Here is a 16,513-nt window from a genome sequence, read left to right as displayed (position 1 = left end):
CGCCGCTGGAATAATGTGTAGTGTGGACCGCACATAAGTGCAGTCCGCACTACACTACTAGGAACAAACACACAGCCGCCAGCTGTGTGTTTGTTTTAGCAGCCGATGAGAGTCAGTCAGGCAGACTCTCATTGGCTGCTGGAGCCAGGCTGGAGCTCACTCATGAGCTCCATTTTCCGGCTCCCGCAGTGAGTGATGGGAGAGATGTCATCACGTCTCTCCCATCATGCAGAGCGGGCCGGCCCGGGGGACAGAGAAGCAGGGATTAAGGTAAGTGGAGGTTTTTCTTTTTTCTTCAGTGTGTGTCTGTCTGGGATTACTGCTGGGGGTTATCACTACTGGGGGCACTGCTGGGGGAATGCTACTACTGGGGGCATGACTACTACTTGGGGCACGACTACTACTGGGGGCAGTGCAGGGGGGAGGCTACTACTGGGGGCACATCGTTGGTCATTCATCGTTATCGTTCATCGTTTTGGTGAAAAAATTGACGATAAAGCGAACGACTTAACAATATCGTTATCGTTCAGTCATCCACTTCAATCGCCCGGTGTGTACGCACCTTTACATAAAGGGGTGTTTGGTGCTGTTGATATACTGTGTATGACATAGTGTAGGAACAGACACAGAGATGTGTGCCTACTATGCTGCTGTAGGGGAAGGGACATTGTACTGTGTTGCTGTATTCCTAGCAGATACTTTGTCAGTGTTGATTGTCCTCACATTTCATGGTTAGAGGTAGTAGTAACAATCAATTTGAGTTTGCAGCTCTCTGTCCTTAAGTAACCATTGCCATGCATCGCTTTTATTTTATATCCCTTTTTGTTTGTATGAATTTTGCATTTAATTCCTTTAGTGTTCATCATGATTATTATATTTTCCACCATATTTATTTATTTTTTTCTTTTATGTATATTTTTATTGAATGGATTGTCTGGTTCGGTCCTCCCTCTGTTAGTTATGACTTTTTTTTTTTTTCCTGTCGACTTTCATTGTTATTTTACCATTTAACGCATCATTGATGTGCTCGTGCAAGCTCCCCTCCCCCATCCAACCTTCTAAGCGTGCGTCGTCATGGACATAGCGGGTACACACTAGATGATGTGCCCAATATGTCACTCCGATCAGCTGGATTCGACGACATATCGTCTAGTGCACAGGTTCTCAAACTCTGTCCTCTGGACCACAAACAGTGCATGTTTTCCAGGTCTCCTCACAGAATCACAAGTGAAATAATTAGCTGCAGTTCATTGACACCCCCACCCAATCCTTACCACCAAGTACAATATGCCTGTCAATGGCTATATATATATAGATAGATAGATAGATATATTTATAGTCTCTCTCTCCCCCCCATCCACATGTGTGCCTCTGCCCCAACCCCTATATGTATCTCTGCCTGCCCCCCATGTGTGCCTCTGCCCCAACCCCTATATGTATCTCTGCCTGCCCCCCATGTGCCTCTGCCCCAACCCCTATATGTATCTCTGCCCCAACCCCTATATGTATCTCTGCCTGCCCCTCATGTGTGCCTCTGCCCCAACCCCTACATGTATCTCTGCCCCAACCCCTATATGTATCTCTGCCTGCCCCCCATGTGTGCCTCTGCCCCAACCCCTATATGTATCTCTGCCTGCCCCTCATGTGTGCCTCTGCCCCAACCCCTATATGTATCTCTGCCTGCCCCTCATGTGTGCCTCTGCCCCAACCCCTATATGTATCTCTGCCTGCCCCTCATGTGTGCCTCTGCCCCAACCCCTATATGTATCTCTGCCTGCCCCTCATGTGTGCCTCTGCCCCAACCCCTATATGTATCTCTGCCTGCCCCCCATGTGTGCCTCTGCCCCAACCCCTATATGTATCTCTGCCTGCCCCCCGTGTGCCTCTGCCCCAACCCCTATATGTATCTCTGCCTGCCCCCCATGTGTGCCTCTGCCCCAACCCCTATATGTATCTCTGCCTGCCCCCCATGTGTGCCTCTGCCCCAACCCCTACATGTATCTCTGCCTGCCCCCCATGTGTGACTCTGCCCCAACCCCTACATGTATCTCTGCCTGCCCCCCATGTGTGCCTCTGCCCCAATCCCTACATGTATCTCTGCCTGCCCCCCATGTGTGCCTCTGCCCCAATCCCTACATGTATCTCTGCCTGCCCCCCATGTGTGCCTCTGCCCCAATCCCTACATGTATCTCTGCCTGCCCCCCATGTGTGCCTCTGCCCCAACCCCTACATGTATCTCTGCTTGCCCCCCATGTGTGCCTCTGCCCCAACCCCTACATGTATCTCTGCCTGCCCCCATGTGTGCCTCTGCCCACAACCATCACGCCTCCTCCCCAGGCTATTGCGGTTCGCCTCACGTTTGTCGGCGGTGCTCGCCTTTTCACTCGGACGGGCGCTGCTACACACACCAGGCTGTGATCCTCTCAGCTGAGAGACTCCCATCCCCCGACTCCTCCGGTGCCGTACTGTTGCCTAAAGAAGATCCAACCCCGGGCACCTTAATCCACTTTACCATCTCTCAGCAGCCACATACTGACTAGTGGGACCCCACAGTCAGATATGAACTCTCTCTAAACTCCCATCAACCAATTATCATTGTACCTGGATACCTGCCTTAACCTACACCATCCCCCAGTAACCAACAACAGCAGTACTCTATAGTGTGCCCTCCACCACACCTCACAGGGCACTGTACACCCTGGTATAAAGACTTTATACAATTGCAATCTTTCATCTTATATGTACAGTACATGTTTATTATTACATTTTTTTCATCAATCCAATCTCATTGCTGTAGGCACTTCCAATTTCTACTGCATAAATTTGTCTTGTATATATTTAATGCTCGTTTATGTGCATATTTTAAATGCTTACAAGTAAACTTTATCTGTATTATTACCACTATTGCATTACTCTTCTTTTGAACTCTATTCACCAGCACACAACATTAAGGGGGACATAGAGCGCAATTACTACCTAATTTTTACTGTATAGTGCTAGGTCAGACACCCTTCTTCTGTAAGCGCAGCTCCCCCTGTCCAATAGGACCAAGTCCAGTGTGCAATTAACATCCTAATTTTTGATTAAATATTATTGGTATTATTACTATTACTTAAAGCAGGGGTGGGGAACCTGTTTTTTCTGCTGAGGGCCATTTTGATATATTTAACATCATTTGCGTGCCTGGTTCAGGCCATGCCCCTCCACGTGACGTTACATGGGGGCGGGGCTACAATTGCAGGTGATTACAGCAATGTCCGGAGCATCTTGAGGATGCTCCGTGGAGCTGTAAGGGCAGCGGTGACACCGTCTGAAGCATCCTAAGGATGCTCCAGGTGGCACTTCTGCATAGATTCTGACTGCAGTGTACCATTCTAGGCACCCTGCTAGCCAAATGAGCCTAGCAGAAAAAAGCTCAGAGGGCCAGACCAAATGATTCCAGGGGCCTTATAAGGCCCGCGGGTGGGAGGTTCCCCATCCCCGACTTAAAGGATACAGCAGCTGTGTTTGGCTCCAGGCAATTGTAGATGATTTCACCATAAATTGAGACGTACCTTTCCCTTCTAATGGTTATTTCAGTGTAAAAATCAAAAATGTGCTTATAGGTTCATCCTGTGAACATTTGAAGCCTTTAAAAGTGAGGCTTGTGCAGTGTAAGTTGGCCCTGTGCCCCTAACCTGTGTGAGGAAATCTCCCTGCCAAGGAGGAGAGCAAAATCTGCGTTTACTTTCTCTACCGGCTGCCAGTCATTGTTCAACGTTATTGATGTGGTTACTTGTCTAATTTATACCGTATCCTGCACAGATTAAAAGTGCCTATAAATGGACACTTTCTTCTGTAGTGACTACGAAACTGGCTCATGCTCCGTGTCATGACCTTTCCGCACTTTTGTTTTATACAATCGCATTGTTTAGTTATGTTTGAGGGGGGGGAATCTTGCCTGGCAATTAGTTTCACATTGAAGGATATTCTCAAAACTTTAACTGAAGAAATAAAATAAAAAATATCCTATAAAATAAATAATTTGTAATCGCTTCTCCTTTGAGGCTCCCAAGAATGTTTGATCTTTCTGTACAGCGTATGGCATATTGAACCATTGCTTTTAAATGTAAAAAAAAAAAAATTAGTTCAGTGAACTTTCACTTGTTAGTGTTAAAACATCTGTGACTTTAAGATTCTGACATTTCAGCGAGTTTATATATAATATACTGTATATAATGTAATCGCTGATGCAAAGTTAAATGTACTCCTGTTTGTGTAGTATATACCCGTCTCTGTGCATGTTGATAAAAAGATTGCAGGTAAATTCAGACCGTGGGTCTGATTTCAGCAGCGGAGGCAATTCCAATATTTACGCAGTTTGAGTGATTGATTACCATTGCGCATGCGTATAAGTCGCACTACGCCGCAATTGCACGGCGTGTACGGCCGTGCAGCGTAGCCATTCGCAGTGTGAGTGACCGGCAGTTATTTCAAGTAACTTACTGCCATATTACTTACGCCCCATTGCGTGCGTGGCAAGTATCCCTCTGGTGTCTTATATATGACTCACATTTTAACAAATCGTTTAATCTCCATCCCATACCAGTGTATGAATAGTGCTATCAGATAATGCAACCAGTGATTTCTTATTGTTTATAGAAATACAGGTAAGGGATCTCTTATCCAAAATGTTCCATAAAAACCAGGTTATGTCCTACAAAGGCAAAATCACTTACATTTTTCAGTCACTGGGAGGAACACTACATAATAGAGGAGGCGTGTGAGGGAAAAACACTTCATTTTTACATATAATTCTGTATTTTAGGCATGGTGCATCTGTTTTCCCCAGTTTCAGGAAATCCAGTTTCAGTAGATCCTGAAGTCCCAGGCAGGTCGGTGTCTCTCAATCAGCATGTGAAGGGCTACGATTATAGTCTGTCACACACAGATATACAAGTGTCACATATGAAATTAATCAGAACAGTCTCCTAGTGCGTTGTAGTCGCATTGCGACTTAAACACATTTTTCGGCAGAAAAATACACCCGACACTAGCAGTGTGGCATGGAACCGGTGGGCTCATTCACGTCGCTCATATTGCGCTGCATGGCGTATTGAGGCTAGAGGAGCAAGGACACATCTGTATATTCAATGCAGAACTCTCTGTGGCAATCTGAGTTCTTGAGATCAAGGCATTAGTGATCGACGTTGTACAATGGAAAATAGTAAGGGATTATCGGTGAACCATTGCTTTACGCATTGGGGCTGTACTTCACATTTAACCACTATTGTAGAACATATATATATATATATATACACACAAGACCAATTACATCGGCACTTCCAAGTGCTGTTGCAGATAAATATTCGCTGGGTAAAGATATACAGCTCAAACGGCGGCACTCTCAGACTTAAATAACGTGGTCACAACGACCTAAAGATATAGTTCAACTGTTTCGGTTTATTACAGCCTTCGTCAGGAGCTTGTAATGAACCGAAACCGTTGAACTATAACTTTAGGTCATTGTGACCACGTTATTTAAGTCTGAGAGTGCCGCAGTTTGAGATATATATACACACACCACCTTGGCACTGATATGCCCTTTTTTTTTTTTTTATTATTACGCCTAGTGGATATATGCCACTCACCTACTTTGTTATTCAAACAGATCGAGAGCGTGCTCTTCCTAGTGGTGTACGTGATGGTTATTTCTCAATCTGTTCCAGTCTCATCCTGTTATAGTATCTCAACAGTATTTCTTACCAGCCACTCCCTTACCTAACACAATCATTTTAAAGGATTTAGAACAGGATTACCCTGTGGGCATTAGGGCTATGTGTGTGAGGTATGTTTTTCTGGCATCGTCTCTCAGTGTGAACGTGCTGTGACGTTGTTGGTTTTGGCATTTGGGTACTCCAGTTTAGATCATTTTTTTTCCCCCCCCCCCTTAGTTTGTTTATGTTAGTTTCGCGTAGCCTGGTGAAAGTAAATTTTAAATAATATTCTTAGTGAACCGCTAACACAGCTGTAATCTCCCAGGTGGTTGAATTAGGTGTGCAACAACTTAAAAAAATAAATACATTTGAATCCTAAAATAGAACAAAAGCCTATAAATTAGATTACAAAAAGCAACATTTTTGAAGGAAAAAAAAAAGTTCTAACAAAATATTTTTTTCCCCGTGTGTGTGTGTGTGTGTGTGTGTGTGTGTGTATGATTTATAGATTTTATTTTCAAAATTTGTGTGCTGGTTTTTTTTGTTGTTGTTGTTTTATTCGTTCAGGAGAAAATGGATGACAAGGATACAAGCGCAGAGGAATACCCCACAGAGATTCAGGAATATCTTGTGGCCTTTGATAAATCTGTTGGCACTGTTGATCAAATGTTGAACAAAATGATGTCTGTTTCCAGATCTGAACTTCTTCAGAAAGTAAGTATCCGATTTTCACAGATCAATAACTTATTGCAGATTTTACAGGATGGGACAGAATTGTTTTTAGTTTCTTAAATGAGCCTAAAGCTGGCCACACACTAGACCAACTTACATCCAACCAGCCAACTTGTTGATTGGTTGGAATGAAAATCTGGTAAGGAATAGGCGTAAATGATGATCAGCAATTTGCTCCTAAATGCCAGAAAACAGATGAAAATGGTCGTCAGACAAGTTTGTTAAATGTTTGATCTAAACTATTTGTTCAAACAACAGTTTTGGTCCATTTTCCAGCGTTTGGGAGCAAATTGCTGATTGTCATTTGCTTTCATCCCTTACCAGATTTTCATTCCAACCAATCAACTAGTTGGCTGGTTGGACAGATAATCTTTAGATGTGTGGCCAGCTTAAGAAGGGTCCTACACAGGAGACCAATAAATGTAAAAAAAAATATATATATAATTTTTCTTTTTTTTTTTTTGTAAAACTTTATTAACATTTCTTACTGCCAGGGATTTGGGAACGATTTCTCACTTGCAGTGCAAGGAAGTTGTTCTTGCACTTCAGTTTCAACACCATTCACATAAACACATTCCTTTATACAGCGCCAATATTTTTATTTATTTATTTATTTATTTTTTTCAGGAATTGTTCAAGTACATTTTGCATCTTGCTTTTAATTGTCTTTAAGAGAAAATAATAAAATAAAAATCACTTGCTTGTTATATGCAAGAAATTTAAATGAAGTTGTTCTAAATAACTAGCGTAAAGTTTAAAATGGTGAATCCCCCATTGAGTTACTGTCCATGCAGTGCAATATGATGGCTTTAGCCCAGATGCAAAATTTCCCCTTCTAACTCCTAATTGAAACCCCATACCAATAAATCCCCCTTTGTTAAAAAGGGGTACATTCAAATGAAATGTAAAAAAATATTTAAAAGACTAATAATTTACAAATATTCTGGATGGGAAGCTGAGGTACAGATCCACCTGTCCAATGGTACAGGTGGATATGACTGGTGTGGCACTAGGTACCGTGTCGCGGTGTATAAGTCTAGTGGTAGCAGCAAAGCTCTGCAGTGAATATACAACATGGTTTACGGGCAATTATATCCAGAATAAAGAGAATTTGCATTTTTTTCTTTTGGTATATTTCTTAATTTAATTTTGTTCAATCCAGTCAGTCTGCAATGCTAGGTGGCAGTGTTTATATCCAGATTAAAATTCCACAAAATCTCTTCAGGCATCAAAACACATGCGACTTAATTGGTTGCTGTGTAAGAGAATTCCTCATGATTAATCTTTGAATATACAACTTTCTAATAGTGTACCTAATAGCTCATCTCTGTTTACTAATGTTAAATCATATGGACCCTGGGGGAACAGGTGTACGTGACCCAACACCATCACTCTCCTGTAGTCATTGGTGGTTTCCAACACATTGAGCCAATAGTGTGTGTACTGTAAACTGGCTTGAATTCAGCTTATTGCTAATAAAACTCTCATTAAAAAAACAAAAAAAACATTTTTTTTGTGACATATGAAACATTATCTCAATCGGTGAAGACTGTGTTTTGTACGTTACAGAACTATATTAAACCACTAATTAAAGTGATTCTGTGTGCAATTGGTGGCGCTTGTCTCATGTAGTTAGTTATTGGTGTAGTTGAATAACACAATGTGTTTGAACGTATTTCACAAAAAAACAAACAAACATTAAATGACTATAAATGCACTTTTACAGATAAACCCTTGTGAGCTTTAAAATAAAAAAAAAATCCATCCATATAATAAAAGCAAACCCACAAAATTATGGCATTTATTCAACTGCTCATATAACAAAAGTTCTATATTATAATTATTAGCAGCATGCACTGCATTAACATGTGTAGATTATCACTATTGGATAGCTGCAATTAATCGCAGTTCTCACAATGAGCCATATCTCAATAAGACCAATTTTTCCAACGCCAGACACCAAAAAATTTTGTAATATTTTTTTTTTCCATCAAAGTAGCCACATTTTGCAGATATAACCGCTGGACACACACCTTGTGGCATTCTTCTGCATTGGAAATCAAATATTGTTTGGGGAATTCTGCATCACTGTTCCCACAAATGACCCTAAAGTGCCAAAAGTCATGAGATAGATGCCTAGGATCGCGTAGGACCCCCTCTAGCCCACCGAAGTGCAGCAACTCGACATAGCAGCATCAATTCCACAAGTAGACAGAAGACCTTTTGGAGAGATGTTAACCCATTCTGTCTGGATAGCTTCCCACAGCACCCTGATATTTGTAGGTGCAGGATCTTGGATGGGAATGGACCTTTCCACCATGTCCCATAAATGCTTGACTGGGTTCATGTTGGGCGAATGTGGTGGCCACACCATTCGTTGGAACTCTCCAGAATACCCCTCAAACCAATTCTGGACTACTTGGGACCGATAACATGGTGCATTATCCTGCTGGAATATTCCATCGTTGTGGGGCTACATGAAGTCCATGAAGGGCTGCAAATGGTCATCAAGCAATGCAACGTAGCGGTTACCGGTCAATGACGTGTTCAAGTGGACCAGTGGATCCAACCAATGCTACGTGAACACACTCCACACTATTATGGAACCACCACCAGCCTGCAGGGTGTCTTGTAGACAACCCTTATCCATAACCTCATGAGGTCTGTGCCACACCCGAACCCTACCATCAGCCCAAAACTACTGGAACCAGGACCTACATGATGCCAGTCCTCAAAGGTCCAATTAGCTACATCACAAGCCCAGGTTAGGTTCTGTGTCCGATGTTGTCGTGTTAACAGGGGCACTCTGGTTGGTCTTTTGCTCCCATATCCCATGGAAGCTAAAGAACGCTGCACGGACCTGCACGATATGAATCTGGTACCTTCTGAATTGAATATGGATGTGATTTGAGCCACTGTCGCTTGTCCGTTACTGGGACGCCTCTGGTCACGATTATTACGCACCCATGGTCAGCCACTGCGCTGTCAACGGTGGGTGCTAATGCCTTTCATGAGGTATTCCCAGTACACATGTGACACTGTAGAATGAGGAATGTTGAAAGTGTGCACAAGTTCGGGAATGTCCCATCTATCGGGCACCCACTATCCTGCCCCGTACGAACTCCGATATTTCATGTCGCCTTGCCACGAGAAGCCTAGCAGGTGTTCAAACTGACCCATGAGATGTCAGATTACAAATGATGCAGGTCTGGGCATTTCCAAGATGTCACAGTACAGTGACGCCATCTACCATTACCTTTACATACTGCTATCCCACAACTTTTGGCACTTCAGTGTACAGGTTGCTTTGCTTTCACCATTCTGTACACATCACCTAAAACCGCGTGATGGGGTTTAAGCCTGGAGACTGTGCTGGCCACTCCATGGTTTGAAGCATAGTTTACCAAAGCCCAGAGTGTTAATACCTTAATTCTCAGACAGCCGCTGGGTAGCTGAAGATTACGGCAGCTGGAATCCCTATCCTGTAGTTGTGTTAAAGTGTGCACCTTGGGGGAGATTGTTTTAATGCTTTTATCACAACAGTACCTGTATTCCTCACATTCCAATCTTACACGGTGTGGATAGGCCATTGCAGACAGAAACCACTGAGCTGCTCCTTTGTTTTATTATTAGTTTTTGTTTTTTTTACTCCTTTCATGAAATGTCGTAGCATATGTAACCCTATGCTATAGCTTTTTGGAAGAAGTTTCCACTGAATTCCATTTTAAAGTCTATTTGTGGTGTACCCAGAGGAGAACACATTTGGTATTTGGATGGTAGATAAACAGTCATTAGATAGACACCAGCAGGTAGACAGTGTATAGGTTGAAGGGTTGTCAACAGGGTTAAAGGTCGCCAGGTAAATGGTCAACCGTGCATAAAAAAGTTGATATGAAAAGGTCCCTACATGTTTTTTCATATTTTTAGGGTTGGGCTGCAGGAGGGGACAGTTAAGGTTGGGTACTAGGGGGAGGGTAGGATTAAAATAACCAAAAATGTGTCGACCTTTTGACATTTGTCAATTTAAGTCCCGTGTCAACCACTTACCTGTTGACCTTTTGTCCCTGTCAACCTATTGCATGTCTACCATCGTGTGTCTATCTATTGACTCTATCTAGATACTGTCTAGATCACAGGTTCTCAAACTCGGTCCTCAGGACCCCAAACAGTGCATGTTTTGCCGGTTTCCTCACATAATTACTAGTGAAATAATTAGCTGCACCTGTAGATCTTTTAAAATGTGTCAGTGAGTAATGAATACACCTGTGCACCTGCTGGGTGATCTGCAAAAAGTGAACTGTGTGGGGTCCTGAGGACCGAGTTTGAGAACCACTGGTCTAGATCAATCAATCCACACCCAACCGTATCTGGCCACATCACTAGTTTCTGGTGACTGCTCTTATTACAGTGTGACTGCCCCACAGGTCTCCATGTCGCATACGTGATCCCCCTCCGCATGCTATATCACTCTTTCCCTGGGACACACCACTTCACACCAAGCAGGCTTCCCCAGCCCACAGCTTTTTATTTACTCAGGAGGTGGGACTATGTGTTCCAGCTCTAGCTTAACTGATTTCCTATGTTGACCTATTGCGTCCAACAACATCTGGACTGTAGGGTGTCCTAGTCTAGATCTTAGCAAGCCATTCAACGTAGGTGCAGGCAATCGCAGCATTTATAGATAAATGCATTTGTTATTCCAAAACTGTCTTTCATAAGCTACTGACCATTAAATCCAGCTAAGCGCCTTTGTAAAAGAGCTGTGTCTGTGGGAGTATGAATATTTATTTCCCTATCATATGGAAATGTCTTTGTTTTACTGCAGATAGACCCACTGGAACAAGCAAAATTAGATTTGGTGTCAGCATACACATTAAACTCACTGTTCTGGGGTAAGTAGTGCTTTCATGTAGATGCTAAAGTCTAAAACTGATTAGAAAACACAAGCCATTTCATATTTCTTTTATCGTAGTATATTTGACCACTCAAGGAGTTAATCCTAAGGAGCACCCAGTGAAAGCAGAACTGGTAAGTGACTTGCAGTATTTGGAAATGTCCGTTTATACCTTTTTCGAAGTTGATCAAATATAGAAATGCATCTTTATAAACCTTTGCATGCTATGGCAGGGCTATAAAATTTACCCGTAACCTACTCGTCGTGGAGACTGCCATTTTGTGGGCTTAACCAATATTTATGAGCGTGCAGCCTTTCACTAGGAATAAGTGACTTCACTGAGGCATGTAGCACTGTGTTACATTTCCAAGTTATTTGATAGGTTGTTAGTTTTGCCTACAAAATGGCTGCCTTTACTCTGCAGGTGTCCTTTTTTTCTTTTTAATGTACAGTAGCAGCACTTTTTTTTTTTTTTTCCTGGATATATTGTGATTTATTCATATGTTTCCATTAGTACCTAGGGAAGCTTAACCAATTCAGCAATGTCTTTGTTATTTTTCTGTGTTTGTTTTTTGTTAGTTTAAAGGGTTTTATTAATAGACCAAAGATCTCAATAGATATTAGGTAGTGTTTATTTTTATAAAAAAAAAAAAAAAAACTTTTGTATTTTGAAACCATTGTATCCTTTATATTGTAATTCTTACGCAGCACCAGTGGCACATGAGAGGCGCTGTTCTCCTGTTTCTTAGGTGTCCTGCTACATTTAATTGATGCTGTAGACCAGCGGTGGGGAACCATTTCTCTTTTGGGGCTATTTTGAGATATTATATATATATATATATATATATAAAATATTTAGGAGTTTATAGAATGGCGCACTGGTTCAAGTCCCACGTCAATTGCTTTATATAGAAATAAGGTATCTGAGCCCCTCCTATTAAGGTTCCAGCTACATGAAATCCCGGTGGCAGGTGGCACTGCTGCATAGGTTCTGGCTGCAGGGTGCCAATCTAGGCACCCTGCTAGCCAGATGAGGCTAGCAGAAAAAATCCCAGAGGGCCAGACCAAATGATTCTGCGGGCCGTATATGGCCCCCGGGCCTGAGGTTCCCCATCCTTGCTGTAGACAAAGATTCCCCACCAGCTTGTATATAGCGCCACTAATCTGCGCAGAACTGTACAGAGAATGTGACGTTCCTGTGTTCCTGTCCCATAGGAGCTTACAGTCTGAATTCCTTGCCATACAAATGTGTGTGTATGTATGTATATATACACAGATGAGACCCTGGCTGGGAATTGAATTCATCAGGTCTGTGCTGAGAGGCAGTAATACTGAACACTGCAGCAAAGTGCTGCCCAGCTACACAATTTTTAGTTATAGTGTTCTCTATACTGACTGGAGCAGTGGTTCCCAAACTTTTTAGAATCACGGCGCCTAGAGTATCAGCATTGTTTTCACGGCACCCCTAAGCCAGAAGTTTGTTATTGAGAAATTCAGAAAAAAAAAATTAAATAAATTGTGCTTACCTGTCATCCTTAGGTTTAGTTATGTGGTGGAGGAAAGTTTGTGCTTCTGTTTGTCCACATATTTACATTACATTCACCATAAATAATTGGATTTGGTATTGGAACACCAACCTGAGGCACCCCAGGGTGCCACAGCACACAGTTTTGGAACCACTGGACTAGAGGGTGCCATAGGTTTCATTTATTCCCGAGTGGTTTCAATAACTCCCTCACAAAAGGCGTACAGCAAAGTGCTAATAGTACAGTATGTTAGCACAGCATATGGATTGTCCATCACTTTCTTAGTCCACGTGAATGTTCCTTGCGTATTAATATTATGGTGCTATTCTGCACTGCCTGCCATCCGGCTGAGATCTGCCATTTTGGCTACTTAGTGAGTGTAATTAACAAGTTGGTGCACAGAGAGCTACAAAGAAAGATGTAAATCGTTGCAACCAGATACTGTACTTTCTATGTATTAAAACAAATTATGATTATTAATTTTTAAGAGCAATATACTGTACGGCTGGTTGCTATTGTTTATAGCACCTTTTACTTGTGCACTGGTATTTATATAATGTATTTAGATTAAGTATGACAGTAGCATTTATGTTTAGAACAATGTCCAGCCCAGATTAAAGGAACGTAATCCAGATGTATACCCATGTTTTTACAAGTGTACTTGCCCTTTATTCTGTCTTCATTGAGGCTCCTGACACTTAGCTAACTTTACTGGAACAATAATGTACATTCAACAGTGGGCGCAAAATAAAACAGTGGTGTTTAAAAGTGACGGCCCTATTATAATATAAATAGTTGCTATTTGAATTTTAAAGCAACGCTGAAAGCCATTTGGCCGTCTGTGTAATAATACAGCCCATGGCTGCACTCCAGCTCTCCCGTGAGAATGGATTGGCCTCATAGGTGATGGAGTTCAGTAAGGGCTGAAGTGCTGAAAGTTCCCCATGTCTGGATTAGATATTGGTTTCACACTGTTAAATAAACCAAAAGTGAAGGAGGAACCAAGACTTTATTAAGTATGTGAGATTTATATGCATATAATTCCCCCCCCCCTTCTTTGGATGGTATATGCTATGTAACATTGCAAGTGAAAGGAAGACTTATTGGTTCACGCAGCTGCGAGTGTAAATTATACAGCTGTAGCCTGTAACGTTATATTCTGTACTCCTTGTAACCGTATATATCTTGTAGAAGTTACAGGAATGAGAACCTTGCAGCCAGTACCTCTATCCATCATTTTTACAAAGAGAAACCATGACAAATAAAATAATTAGAACAGCGGCGGTGCGCACATAGCCAGAGACCAGAGATTACAATTTAAGCCAGTACATTTTGGCTCATTGCCGTCAGTGCAAAGATTTGCAGTTGGCTGGTGGCTTCCTTCTGTGAGTTGACCTTTTTTAAGTGATCATTATATATGACGCGACACGAAGCATTGTGGGAGGCAGGACGTATCTACAGGAGGCATATCCAAAGAGCTGTGTTTTAATGCAGAGATAATGAACTTGTCTGAAGCTGTGAGACTTCAGCATGATTCATTTATCTCATATCACCCTTTTATGGGGGTTTTACATTTTATGGGAGGGCAAGGGAAAAAAAAAGGATTTCCTTACAGTAAGCCAGTGTGTATATATGTATGTATACATGTATGTATCTATGTGTGTGTGTGTATATACATACATACATACATACACAGTGCATCCGGAAAGTATTCACAGCGCTTCACTTTTTCCACATTTTGTTTATGTTACAGCCTTATTCCAAAATGGAATAAATTTATTTTTGTCCTCAATATTCTACACACAATACCCCATAATGAGTAATAATGTAAAGTTTTTTTTATTTATTTTTAGATTTTTGCAAATTTAATATAAAAGAAAAACCCTATTAATGAAACCGCACTAGAACACCCTCCATATAGCCCAGACTTGGCGCGCTGTGATTTCTGGGCATTCCCAACCCTGAAAAAAAACTACCTCCCAGAAAGAAGTTCTCAACAGATGATGAAGTGAAAAATGCCACCGCGACAAAACTAAAAGTGATGCCACAAAGCAGTCTACTGCAATGTTCAGATCCTGTGGAGTCATCTGATTCTGAATAAAAAAATTCAGTCTCATTACTTTTCAATCAGCCCTCATATACATAGACAAAAAATGTTTTAATCTGAATTTGCACAGGCTCCTCAAGTCCAAATTTAATAAATATATATATAATCTATATATATATATATATATATATATATATATATATATATATATATATATATATATATATATATATATAGAGAGATATAGATAAAAAAGTGGTATACGGCGCTAGTCCTTGTACAACGTCACTTAAAGTCTTTCAATTAAAGACAAGCACTCCCCAGTCCTTCAGGGTGGCAGCTCCTTCTCCCAAATACTGCGGTTCCAGCATTTGAAAAAGACAAAAGGTGGAAAAAGAGCGCCTCCTAGTGCACTCTCGTACCAACTGTAATACCCTTCACCAGTAGTATACACCTATGTGATGGAGGTGTACCTTAAGCAGTGGAATTAACCACAAATCAATCAGCATGAAACAACCAATAGCGCATTCAGCACTTCTACTTCTCATTCGGAGCGAGATAACTGGAACCATGTGACATCAGCCATAGTTTTTATGCACTATCTCAAGGCAGCTGAATCAATCGTCAGTTAGGGAACACACACACACACACACACACACACACACTTCAAGAGGTCCGGCACTCCAAAAAACGATACATATCCTGCAGGGGTGCCCGCACAAAAAGGATGGCCAATATTACTGAGCGACTGCACGATTACGACATCGTAATCGTGCAATCGCTCAGAAATCGTGCACTGTTATGTCGGAAACGACCAGCGATACACCCTCCCGCTGGTCATTTCCGACATTGTCCATCGCCTGAACATGTAGCACAATCTGACGATAATGACAGATTGGCATGTTCAGCAGTGATGGACAGTGCCTGCACTGAACGACTGATCGTTCAGTGCAGACACTACAGGGGATCGGGAACGACAGTACGATTACGATGTCATAATCGTACTGTCTTTCCTGATCGCCTAGTGTGTACGCACCTTAAGGTGCAGCACTCCCTTGTAAAAAAACACACAGACCACCAGGGAGATAAAGGAACGCTTCAGTACTTTAAGTACGATCTTCAGCCATATAACAATTACAATAACAGGACCTCTTGAACTGTGTGTATGGAGGATTGTCAAGGCACCCGCAAGTATTTATGAATATATCTTCTCTACCCTGTGATTCCATTTTTTGTTTTAGATTTTAGTGTCGGTTGTTGTTACACTGTGCATATTTGGTGCACATGTTTTTTACACATTGGACCTTATCAAGAGTATACTGCTGATTTTAGACAGATTCTAGATCTATGCTGGCTGGATTAATTCCTTTCACTTTGTGGTATATTTTTTTTCTCTATATTTGGTGTATCTGGATTCTTGTTTATCATGGCTGAAAAGCATGAACAGGGACTATCATTTAATCCGATGTTATTTTCTGTTGGTGATAACTTCAGTTATTCTGAATTAGATGCGGATGCTATTTTGCAGAAGGAATGCATTTCTGAACAAATTGAATCTTTATCTACCGATATTTTATTTAGAGACCTTTTAAAATTAAAGAAAAAGGAAGTAGATTTT

General features: G+C 41.6%; 1 protein-coding gene across 2 annotated transcripts in view; it reads left to right on the top strand.

The window, feature by feature from the left end:
* The window catches only part of C1D (C1D nuclear receptor corepressor), a 31,823-nt gene that overhangs the window by 2,647 nt on the left and 12,663 nt on the right, over positions 1–16,513 (top strand). For both annotated transcript variants that reach the window (XM_088477256.1, XM_088477255.1), the window contains exons 2-4: positions 6,264–6,410; positions 11,254–11,320; positions 11,401–11,456. In XM_088477256.1, coding sequence (XP_088333382.1) covers positions 6,270–6,410; positions 11,254–11,320; positions 11,401–11,456 — 264 coding nt within the window. In that variant the 5' untranslated portion in view covers positions 6,264–6,269. The remainder of the gene's footprint in view (positions 1–6,263; positions 6,411–11,253; positions 11,321–11,400; positions 11,457–16,513) is intronic.

The sequence above is a fragment of the Taudactylus pleione genome, unplaced genomic scaffold (genome assembly GCF_031769625.1).
Source record: "Taudactylus pleione unplaced genomic scaffold, aTauple2 ptg000201l, whole genome shotgun sequence".
Classification (NCBI taxonomy): Eukaryota; Metazoa; Chordata; class Amphibia; order Anura; family Myobatrachidae; genus Taudactylus; species Taudactylus pleione.
This window is presented reverse-complemented; position numbering and strand designations above follow the sequence as displayed.